This window comes from Watersipora subatra, chromosome 5 (assembly GCF_963576615.1).
Source record: "Watersipora subatra chromosome 5, tzWatSuba1.1, whole genome shotgun sequence".
NCBI classification, from domain to species: domain Eukaryota; kingdom Metazoa; phylum Bryozoa; class Gymnolaemata; order Cheilostomatida; family Watersiporidae; genus Watersipora; species Watersipora subatra.
Window position 1 is genome coordinate 64,203,752 of NC_088712.1, and position 12,689 is coordinate 64,216,440.

The following is a 12,689-nucleotide window of genomic DNA, read 5'->3' on the forward strand; positions in this document are numbered from 1 at the left end:
ACACTCCATTGAAGTTCTCCAACGACGTTTGGCCTCAGCTAGTAATATGACAGTGTGATGTAATCCCATGTAGCAATTGTGTCAATTGCACTTTTTGTCTGAGTTGGGCGAATGACCTAATTAGCAATTCTAATACAGCAATATCTTAGCATCCAAAGTGAATCCGTTTCAAGATCGTATTTGTACGCGGAGAAAATTAAATGTTGGAGCAACTATTTTATAAGCATAAACTATACTTTGCCTAATTCATTGCACAGCTTCAAATATTGACCATAAAGACTTCAGTCTCCAAACTTTTTCTCGTTCCAGTTTCTTTTCTTCACATCAGCTATGAGACGACTTGGGAGATTTTCTTACAGAAATGATTGAAGATGGTTGTTCATGTTTTCCATAATTTCCTGATTTAATTATAATAAAAAACATAGCGTCCCTTTACTATTACGACTAGTACCAGTGTTCTTGAGATCCGCGATTTTATTAAATTTAAAACTATAAACGGACAAATGAAGCACTACTTAATATTGTGCGACCAATGTAGAACCCAAATATGAAACGATGGAGAACCGCAGTTCCTTAACTTTTTAGTTTTTAAAATTGAGACGGTTTATAGTGGAGTTGGGGTTCGAATACATACGCTGTTTGTTTATATAAACAAACAGCTTATGTTAGTAATTTAAACAAAGTTAATAATTTAGATAAAGCATGCTCAGCAATGAAGTTTGGTGTACATTCCTAATATAAAGATATACGTATTTAAAAAGATAAAGCGCAGGGCATAAAGATATACCATCGAATATGAAGCAAGGCATGTTATTATAATGACTAGTCTAATCCATTGATTCTGCAATTGCACAAATTCTATTCACAAGCGCTTACGATCATAGCTTGCCTGCAAGCTTCAAGGTCGCATGTACCTTCACAGCATTAAAATGCCTTCAAGTTCGCAGTCATAATAGAGTATGACCACAGCTTTAGATGAAACCGGAAAAAGTCTGTAAGTTACTTACCTGTGAGACGGAGAAAGCCAGCAAACGAGATGACCAAAATAGCGCCTGTTACCCAGCAACTGCCTTTCCCAAACATCTCCGCTAGATAGTGATTACAAGACCTACCATAAATAAAATTCAGAATAAAAGACAGCACGACAATAAATTCATCAGAGCAAAAACTTATTTTATGAGAAGAACAGCATATATCTATAAAATATCAATAAGGTTATGACAGAATATCATATTTCATATTGCAAGCCGATAAAACGCCACGCTATTCAGAAAAACAAGCAGAGCAAGTAGCACGCTGAGATGGCGGCTAGCGACCAAAAAGGGGACTTCCCTTCATTAGTGTTAATGCAGCCAATGAACTGTCCAATGAGAGCCGAGCCGTTCTTTTGTTAGCTTTTCATAGTACTCATCACAGTGTAGTACTAATACATGTAATCATACCTGCCAACCATAGACCTATTAACTATACTTAGTTAATAGTACGTATAGTTAATAGGTCTATGATTGGGCGTGAGACTCACGCGATTGCCCCATGCCTCACACATCACACACCCGTGTCACGAAATTGCCCCTTTTAGCCAAGCAAACCTGTTCTTTTGCCCCAATCTTCAAGTAGTAATCATATACTTACTACTAATAAACAACTATGTATAAACATTTGTGGCATTCTCATCTATCAATAACCTCCATGACATGTGGTTTCCATATGGAGTTATATTATCTTTCGCTGTGGTGTTTTTATACGCTATGAAAATTTACCCCACTTATCAAATCCTCGTGTTTTCATTGCCCTCAAAATAGACTCTCACTCCTTTCCCGACTCCAGGGTTGGCAGGTCTGCTGATAATGATGGGTAGGATGCATACTCAGGAACAAAAGCTACTTTGCTAAGAGTACACCAAACACCGCTAAACACCGAATAGATAAGGGGTTATACAAGCAGCAAGCAGTAAAACAATCTCATCATAAAAGCCACAGATTTAGCCTTGATTCTGTATGCAAATACAAAATCAAGTAGCAGTCTACCCTGAAGTTTGTTACACACTACAATCATAAACCCTCTCAATTGATAGCTTTTTAATGTTTTACACCGAGTTTGACAGTGAAATTCATGTCAAATGTTGGTTATGTATTTAAAAGAGGGAATATTAATGATTTAGTGATATGAGCCTGTACTGAGATAACAAAGCTCCATGACAACTTCCAGCATGTTTCTGTTTTACACACAAATTTGTATACTTGGTGTTCATATTGCTTGGGATTCTTTGAAAGTGATAAAGCGATATCTTAGGGCATTCCGACTCTCCATCCCGGAGGAGTGAGAATGACAGACTGTCTAAAAGATATCTACGACGGAATTGGGTAGGTGACAAGTATGTGTTTACTCCTATGCATTTCGGTAAACTTGGAGTTATCCTGCCTTTGTGTGATATTTGACAGTTATGGTAAGTACAATATCTACTGACGACAGCGAATGAATGTGATAAAATGGTTTTTAGCAGACACTAGAGGTGTTTGTTATAGGCAGGCGGTTATCGTGCTCAACAATACAATGCAATACAATGCAATACAATACAATGCAATACAATGCAATATTTACTCTAATCTATCTATCTATACAATTCTCAAAATTTTACTTTTACAGGTAGACTGTCTGTCTGTCTGTCTGCTGTCTTAACAAAGATGTTTAATAAAGATATGGTTTTTACTGACGCAAGGCAGTGCATTCACTTATTAAGGCAACAACTTCAGCATTTCTCTTAAAATTGTGAGGGGGTATGTGATTGGAATTCAAACAATTCCAATACTCCCCAAATCCTCCAATGTTAATCAGGATTTATTAAAACCAAGTGTACAGCAATTTGAATAAACAGATCTTATAAATCAATTGAGATTTTGCAACAATCATCTTATATGATATTATATGATCTTATATGAAAGAGAATTTATGTTTTTAATTTAATAATAGTTTTTAATTTGAGGCAGTAGTTATTCTCCCTTGTGTTTAAATTATTCGCGGAAATTAATAATTCGCGGAATAGACTTCGCGAAATCGCGAACTATTAAATCCATCGAATATTTTCATCCTGTAGGGTAAGTTGAGCCCTGGGGTAAGTTGGTTATAAACAGATTTTATAAATTAATTGAGATTTTGCAACACTGATCTTATATGAAAGAGAATTTATGATAAGTTGAGCCCTGGGGTGAGTTAGTTAAAAAATTAGTTGGAAAATTATTTCTATGCAAAACATGAAGATGTTTGGGAAGAGAAAGGCAAATGACAATGTTCAACCTCTATAAATGAGAATACACCAATTTTGGTTACTCATCTAAAGTGCACGAGACATGGTGTCACATGGTGTGACACTGTGGTACACATACAGTGGCTATTAGGGTTTCGGGTGGCATGAGTGTAAAGAATTTCGAGTAAAAACCTTGAGACACAATAATTGCCATTAAAGCCATATACTGTTTGTGAACTTTCGATAGTGATAGACTGCTGTGATAGGCGAATTACAGTAAAAACAGGATTATGCAAGGGTAGGTATAACTTGTAGTCAAAAGTTTGAGAATGACTTGTCCAATTTACCAATGCATAAGGAATGCATGGCGATGAAATTGATGATTCATGCACTATCTGTATTGTTGTCACCTTCTGCGGCTATATGACACAGTTTGTGACATGACATAGTATTAAAGACTAGTTCACACCATATCGCCGTATCTCGGTGTTGATGCCACAATACTTCAGTGGTCATCGATGATAACGATGTTCACACTATCACAAACCCATTCATATTTGCATAAGCAACAGCTCCGTGACGTAGTGTTCTCATTTTTTTCGCGAAAGAACCTTTTTGTTTTTGCATGCTCAAATTAAATACTAGTCAACTATCATATATGTAAAAAATAAATCACGCTATCCGCGACTGCCAATTACTATCGCCAAAATGGTTCACATTGTACGGGCGGTCGTCGATGCTAGGCGAAATATCGGAAAAATGTGACAGCTGCAATCTGACAGCTTTCCCGTAGTATCCGATGCTTCATCCGATGCTTACTGTTCCCATAGTCGACGATGAACATCGACAAACCGCGATTTAGTATGAAGCAGCCTTAAACCCCTAGTAAGTCCCCAAGTTAGTATACCGTAGATAGTCTGTTATATACATGTGTATTAACTAGTGCTGGGACGATATTACGATATTTCGGTATACCGGCGATATCACTTTCTGATACCGACCGTACCGAGTGCTTTTTGCCCATATCGAAATATCGAATACCGTCGATATTTAACGATATCGTCGATATTTAACGATATCGTCAATATTTATATCGTCAGACCAACTGAATCCACCATCTTTCAAGCATGGCGACAGCAAAGAAGACGAAGAGCCCAGTCTGGGCTCATTTCTCCAAAATAGAAAACGAAATTGAGGGTGTGTCTATGCCAACTGATTAGGTGAGCGAGTTCCTTATTTGTTTGTTCAATTGAATCTATCAATGCTTTGCGTGGTGAATAAGCAATAGTTTAGTAGTAGTCGTGAGCAAAAAGAGAGGGCGACATCATTATTTATTATTATTAGATTTTATTAATTACCTTTCTTTATTCCCTCGATGGATTGATTCCTCATCATTATGTTATTAATAACTTGCTACTCACCGTCTGGTTTGCTCATCGTATATACTACCTAGTGCTACATACACTCACAGTAAATAATTTAATAATTACGATCACTATATACGTATATAGGATTGGTGGTGATCTTATAGGTAATAGGATTTGTGTCGTTACCTAAGCTCTGAGCTGCACTGATGAGGCTTCAATGGCCGAAACAGTACTGTCTGTAGCATGAGTATATGCTCCTTTACTTCGGTTTGGTTGAGCACTCTGTGAGAGGTGCGGCATTATTAGCCTTTGTGCAAAGTTCGCCACTTTTGTGATTTGAGCACTCTGGTGTCAGCACATTGAGTTTCTTAAAGACTGTGAGGCAACTTGGTTGTTTCATGGCAGGAAGTCAACTCTCATTGGTAATAGGATTTGTGTCCCTTACCTAAGCTCTGAGCTGCACTGATGAGGCTTCAATAGCCGAAACAGTACTGTCTGTAGCATGAGTATATATATACAATATGTATATATTTTATGTACATATATATATACATATATATATACATATATATCTCATCATCATACACACTACAACAACATGTTATTATTAATATTAAAAATTATTGTTGTGATGTGTTTGTGTGTGCATATATATAGTATAATTATATCCTATTATTTATGTACTGTTGCAATATATAGGTTATATGTTTTAAATACAATTCAATTAATTGATGATCATTGTTAACTGTTTATGCAGGTAACATGTGATGACTGTGGATTAAAGATCAAGCGCTCAGACTGCAACACAACTAATTTATTCGCTCACCTGAAGAACCATCACCCTCTGAAATATGACCAGGTTAAAAAACGACCCCCTGGTAAAAGCACATACGTTGACAAACAGGCACCACAACAAACAAAACTACAGGAGGTAACTAATTCTTTCTCCTTTGCTGTGGCAGTTGCATATGATTTTGCTGAAGAATTTGCTACTAGGTTTTCCAGTTAATTGACCTTTCCAATTTATTTTTGGAGGTATGGGATAAAAAGCGTCAATACGCGCCAGAAGATAAAGCTCAAGCGAGGATCACAAATGCTATCACCAGATGTCTCGCTAAGGACAGTATGCCACTGTACACTGTTGAGAAGCAGGGGTTTAAGGATCTTATTGAGTGTTTGGATCCAAGGTTAGTAATATATCTTGTTTGTTGCCTTGCAGTCTAACATTAGACAGAACCTTTGTCATACTTTTGTGGAAAAACCGTTCACTGATAATGAACTATATTCGTGTCTTGTAGGTTTAAAATGCCAAGCAGAAAGTTGTTCTCTGATAAACTCATCCCGAGTCTGTACTCTGAAACAAAGACTGGTGTTTGTAATCAGCTTGCTAACATCACCCACTTCTCATTAACAACTGATGGATGGTCAAGCATTGGACTTACACCATATCTATCGCTTACTGTACACTATGTATCTCCTGAATGGGACCTTGTAACTAAGAACCTGAATACTGTCTACCTACCAGAGAGTCATACTGGTCAAAAGATAGCAGAAACACTTGAAGAGCTGCTGACACAATGGAACCTAGACAAGAGCAAGCTGGTCAGCCTTACTACAGACAATGCTTCTAATATGGTTGTAGCAGCAAAAATACTGGAGAAGCCTCGAATTGGTTGCATTGGTCACATCTTGGACAATGCTATCAAGTCTGCCACCGTCCCAAAAGAAGGGAAAAATGCAGTCGTTGATCCAGAGTTGCATGAAATCAATGAAGCTGTGAAAGCCTGCCGTGGCCTTGTTGCAGTTTTTAGTAGCAGTTTCCAGAAGAAGCGTGAATTGTCCGAAGCGCAGAAAGAGCTTGGTGTTCCTGTAAAATCTCTGATAACCGACTGCAAAACCCGATGGGGATCAAAACTAAAGATGGTGAACCGTGTACTAGAAAATGAAAGACCAATCAGACGGGTGTTAGGAGCATCAAGACAACATGTCCAGAAACTGCCTGATGCAGACCAGTTTTCAGTATTAGAGTCTTTTGCCTCTGCTTTGGAACCGTTTGAGACTCTGACTGACGCTCTGAGTGGAGACCAGGATGTTACAGTTTCTGCAGTGATTCCTCTCGTGGAACATTTGATCGCCATTGCAAAGCCAGTTGAAACTTTAACTCCCCTCGCAACTACCATCAGAAAGAATGTAAAAGAGTACGTCATAACAAAATTTGGTTATGAGGATGATGAGCAGGATCCCACCATGGAAGTTATGCAGCTGCTGGGGAAGGCCACCATTCTAGACCCCAGATATAAGGATGGGCATTTGCTAGATGGATTGAAAGTGGTAAAGTACTGCACATAACTGATAGTTGAGCTCCTTCGTTCTTAAGACAAGTGTAAAGTAAAGTGTCAACCAGCCATTTCAGATTAATGATTCCACCAATTGATTGATTGTTCTGTACTTTATTCAGGCAATTTCTGAACAACTTTGTGCTGAGGCAGCTGCCAGTGTGAATTCCAGTGTAGATTCTGGTGAAGAAATGGTGGTACAAGACCGTGCTGATGATCAAGCAGAACATCAACAAACAGAGCCACCAGCAAAGAAATCACTCCATGGTCTGCTGATGGGTAGCCAGTCGAGGCGACTACCCCATGAGGAAAGAGGAAAGGAAGATGTGAGTGTTGAGTGTGCATGTGAACTGGCCCGCTACCTGGCAAAGGAATATCCAGTATGCTCAGCAGAAATGAATCCATTGCATTGGTGGAGAACGCATAATCCGTCGCTACCACATCTGTCTACACTCGCAAAAAAGTATCTGTCTATGTGTGCCACGTCATGCTCTTCAGAAAGGCTGTTTAGTTGCTCGGGAAATATTGTGAACAAGCGTAGAAGTTGTTTGAAACCACAGAAAGTGGACCAGTTGGTATTCCTTGCTTGCAACCTGTAAAACCTAGAGTCTTGACAATTACTTAATCCACTGTCATTCCAATTATCTAACCAGCTGTCAATAAAACCACCAATTTAAATGCTTTAGTATCACAGTCTTCGCTTACAGAGTCCAATAGAGTATAATTCTGATGAATGGCATTCAATATAATACCATGGTGAATGATTGTCGATAGATAGCCCTCTACTCGATTTGATGCTCGATTCTTCAAAAGATTATACTGTACATGGATTCATTAGGGAGTTATTCTCTCACGACAGCTTTTTTCAGCAGGTAAGACAACTCCGAATAACATAACCGATATTTCGATATATCGGTTGGCTACGCCATCATATCGTATCGAAACGAGTTTTTGATATCGTCCCAGCACTAGTATTAACTGGGGTTCACAACTCTGGTTTTTCAGACCTTAATGATACACTAGGCAAAATGTTGCTTTTATTGAGAAAATATCTAGGTCCTGAGCAATAATATGTTTAATGATTCAACAAAATACACTAGAAATATTGCTCTATAATTTCAAATCTCCTTCTTGTATGCTTTTTGAATATTGAGACCATATTGAGACCATATTAGCCACTTCGAGTCGGTTGGCATGCAACTGGTATAAAACCGAGTCTATAGAGCGAAGTTAGCATGGGTGCTGTCACTTGCATTAGAAATAAGACAAAGATCAAGTCAAAAGGTCTTATAATTTAGAGGTCATAAAAAGGTCAAATTGTAAGGTCACTGAGTCTTCAGTAAACCTAGTCAAAAATCGGAAACACAATCATCAGCTATAGTAAAGACTGACTTGAATTTTTCTGCAAAACCAGGAGCAATTTCAGCATCGGAAATACAGTTGTGTTATGCCTACACCATCGTCTCTAATCCTGTTCTTAGAAAGAAGCTCAAAAACAGGTCGAACTTTCCTTATTTAAGTTTTTTCTGAGAGGCATATTGTTTATAAAATATCTAGTCTCCCTTACTATGAGTTTAAAAAGATTTTCAATAGTTTTCAAAATCTTAAGACTTCACAAAGTAAGTTAACATCTGAGAATATGGACGTCTTATTTTTTCATAGTAGTGTAGTAAATTTGCGTAAAATTTACGAAAAAGACTTTTGACAACTAAAGCGAAAGGACAACTCCTGATTAAATGTTGGTGGCACTGAGAAGGGCCAAAGAAAGGATGGAAGCAAAGGCTAAAACTACACTAGCGAGTCAATCAGAGCTTATTTATCTAACTAAAGAATTCAAATTATGACGTGTTCCAACGGCTAATGAAGAATGGAATAAATGCAAGCTAAAATACACCAGCTAAAGGAATTATAATGCACCCGCTAAATTGGAATTACAAGCAGAAAATCCTCTGAACTTCAAGAAAGAATATTCGATGGTTCCTTTTTTCCCATATATATTAATGTATTACAAAAATGTAGCAAAATTTTTATATTACGTATTTACTTGTAAATAGTGTTTGTTTTTTTTAAAGTAACTGCCGTTTTGGCCTACAAATTTTAACTACTTGTGGCCACCAATCATATGCTGTGTTTGTTTCTGCTCGCTTATATAAACAATTGTTTTTGCATTTGAGGAGGAGTCGAAACTTGGCTAGTATGGTGAGGCATACTATGATATCACAATAAAATTATTGAGGTACAACACATCTCTTTCGTAACTTAGACAGCTTGGCTTAAAAGATGTGCTAGTCTATACAAAGCATGCTATCAGCTGTTATAGAGTCTGATTTATCGGCTTTCGTTGGAGTTGCGTTAGTATATATAAAGTTTGCTATCGGCTGTAGTATATATAGTCTGTATTTACGGCTCTTTTTGGAGTTGCGCTGGTATAAATACAGTGTGTTATCGGCTGTAGTATATATAGAGTCTGTATTTATCGGCTCTTGTTAGAGTTGCGCTGGTATATATATAGTCTGCTATCGACTGTTACACAGTCTGATTTATCGGCTGTTGTTGATGTTGCGTTGGTATATCCACAGTCTGCTATCAGCTGTGTGATAGTGAGTCGGTATTAACGGCTTTTACGCTGGCAGTGACGGAAATATAGTGAAATTGGAGGTGCCTAAGTTACTATTGTGGTGAAGTGTTGTTTTATACATGTAACTTTATGTAAGGCTGTCATGCTAACTAAGTGTTGCTAAACTTGAACTGTGGAGACATGCGCATTGAACAGTTTCTAGCAAGCACAATTTTTGTATTGTACACGTTTTGGCGGTGAACTAATGGGATTATTGAGAGAGTGTAATAAAATAATAACGACGAATTAGCTGATTTTTTATGTATATTAAAGTGACAACAGTTTAGCTACAATCTATTTCGGCAATAAAATGGCGACACTGAAGTTATCGGATGTAATTTCAAGATACGAGGATTCACAAACGAGTTTTAGATTTCGCTGACTGGCTAAAGAAAGTTGAACTGGTAGCAAAGATACAGAAGATCGACGATCTAACGGCATTTTTGCCTTTGTTTCTGAATGAACCAGCGTTTGCTGTTTATAAGCAGCTGGGAGATGAAACTAAAAATGATTATGCAAAGCTGAAGCCTGCGATGCCCCAGGCATTTGGTGTCAACTGCTATGCTGCTTACGACCAGCTTCAGAGATGCGTCCTACAAGCAAGTGAGACCGTAGATGTATATCTATCTGATTTGAAAAAGCTAGTTAATCTAATTGGACAGACAGATGCAGACCCCTTGCTGAAATGTGCATTTATGACTGGCCTTCCATTAGACATATCTGTTCAACTGAAATCGATGGCTTCGGTAAAAACCCTAGAGTTGACTGATTTGGTCGCACGCGCCAGACTGATTTTGTCCAGTAGATCAGGTAGTCAAGCCTGTGCTGTGGGCTACAGCCAATATGGACACAAACCAAAAGTAAGTTGTCATATATGCGGAGGTTCTCATCTCGTCCGACACTGTTCACAGAAAAGGGGGGTGAAACCAAATAGTGGTGCTAATCCCTGTAAATTCCGAGCACGCTATATCTGTGGTGATCAGTCCCACATAGCGAGAATCTGCCCCTAGAAGCTTGTATCAAAACAGGGTCAGACGGAAAACATGGAAGGAGGAGCATCAGCACCGGATGCTTCCCCCAGTCAACAATAGCTGACGAGGTATTACCATTTAATCCTATCATATCAAAAAAACAAAGGTCACTAAAATCTTTAGTTGATTCGGGGTGTCAGAAATCAGTGGTTACTAAAAAGACGTGTGCAGATAATGACATTGTTGCATTAGGACCACCACGAACTGTGACAATGCTAAATGACGAGAAGACACTGTGCATTGGTGAGGCAGATGTAGACCTATTTGTTGATGGACTGGAGGTAACAAATAGGTGCCTGGTAACACCAGCGCTGGTGTGTAGCGCTCATGTTATCTTGGGGATGGATATTATCACTAAGATAGGAGGCGTGTTGATTGGTAAAGACAGCAGCATGACCTGGGGCTATCAATGTTGTGCAGCTGGGATGGTGATCTCAGGTAGAGACGGAGCTCTGAGAGTTGAAGGCAATGATTTTACAGCTGCATTTGATGGTGGAAAGTAGGTCGCAGAGTGGAAATGGAAGGATGGAGAACCAGATTTGAGAAATACGTGTCTAGAATATTCTTTTTCCAATGAACAGTGAGAGGAGTTCTGTAACGAGGTAGAACGATGGATAGAAGATGGTTGGTTGCAGGCGTATGATAGTAGTATGCATGGAAATATTAGTGGCATAATACCTCTGATGGCGGCGGCACAGCCTAATAAACCAAAGAAAGTGCGACCAGTGATGGACTATCAAGAACTTAACCAGCATGTTAGGAGTTTTCCAGGTCAAGACACTGCTGTGTGCCGGAAAAGCAGAGAGCTTGGAGAAAAGGCAAAGCTTCTATTCTAGATCTGAAAAAGCCTATTTCCAGGTTCACATCGCAGATGAGCTAAGAAAGTTTCAAGCTGCAAAGTACAAGGGGAGGTTATATGTGATGACTAGGATGGGTTTTGGGCTGAATGTTGCCCCGAAGATCATGTCGAAGATAGTGAGTGCAGTCCTTGCTTTGGACCAAGGAGTGAAGGAGGGGACAGATCACTACATTGATAATATCTGGGTTAACGAGGAAGTGGTATCACCACAGATGGTGCAGAAACACTTGCTCAGTTATGGACTGGTGACCAAAAATCCAGAGAATCTCGCAAACACTCGAGTGCTCGGTCTTCGTGTTGTATCTGGGCCTACAGCAAAATTAGAGTGGAAGCAAGACGGGCTGTTATCTGATCCGAAAAATGCAACTACCAAGAGAGACTTGTTCTCTGTTTGTGGCAAGCTAACCGGCCATTATCCTGTAGCAGGCTGGTTACGAGTGGCCTGCAGTTACATAAAACGACAGACGAATGCGAATCAGTGGGATGATGTATTGCCCTCTTACGTTACATCACTAGTTGAAAACTTGGCCCACAGACTTGACAATCATGAACCTGTGAAGGAAACATGGAGTGTGATGTGTAACAAAGAAGCTGTGGTATGGTGTGACGCCAGAAGCATAGCTATAGGGTGTGCACTGCAGATAGATAAGTATATAGTCGAATATGGGTCATGGCTACGAAAGGATGATGATGTGGCCTACATTAACATTGCAGAATTAGAAGCTGTGATCAAAGGTATAAATCTGATGCTGCACTGGGGCTGAGGAGAGCTGAAGTAGTTACTGACTCTGCTAGTGTGCATGCGTGGGTGAAGTCAATACTAGAAGGCACCAAACGTCTGAAGGTTAGTGGATTAAGTGAAATGGTTATTAAAAGAAGGCTCGGGACCATAGCATAGACCATTGCTGATTATGAGCTGGATGTTCATGTAACTCTGGTGCCCTCTGAGAGGAACTCAGCATACAAACTAATACGGGTGCCGCAGAAGTGGCTGAAGGAGTCAAAGGGGTGCCAGAGTGTGTGGTCTGATGACAGTGAGAGGAGAGATATGAAACCAGTGGTGTTTAAAAATCATGGGCGACATCACTTCGGGATTGACCGAACTCTGTACTTGGTACAGAAAACGACAGAAGTTGCGATCGCACGTGATGTAGTAGAACAAGTGGTTAACGCATGTCAGAAATGTAGAAGTATTAATCCACACCCAGTGCGGTGGGAACATGGGCAGCTGTCTG

The 12,689-nt window shown here is 39.2% G+C and overlaps 2 protein-coding genes across 2 annotated transcripts in view; one reads left to right on the forward strand and one right to left on the reverse strand.

Moving 5' to 3' along the window:
- LOC137396436 (cubilin-like) overlaps positions 1 to 12,689 on the reverse strand; it is a 54,055-nt gene that overhangs the window by 39,029 nt on the left and 2,337 nt on the right. The window contains exon 2 of the mRNA XM_068082717.1: positions 1,008 to 1,108. Coding sequence (XP_067938818.1) covers positions 1,008 to 1,083 — 76 coding nt within the window. The 5' untranslated portion in view covers positions 1,084 to 1,108. The remainder of the gene's footprint in view (positions 1 to 1,007; positions 1,109 to 12,689) is intronic.
- On the forward strand, positions 4,372 to 11,098 carry LOC137397586 (E3 SUMO-protein ligase ZBED1-like). The gene is made up of 7 exons (XM_068083880.1): positions 4,372 to 4,401; positions 5,369 to 5,542; positions 5,647 to 5,798; positions 5,910 to 6,942; positions 7,070 to 7,273; positions 10,053 to 10,167; positions 10,788 to 11,098. Exons 1-7 carry the CDS (start codon positions 4,372 to 4,374, stop codon positions 11,096 to 11,098), a joined length of 2,019 nt encoding a protein of 672 aa, XP_067939981.1.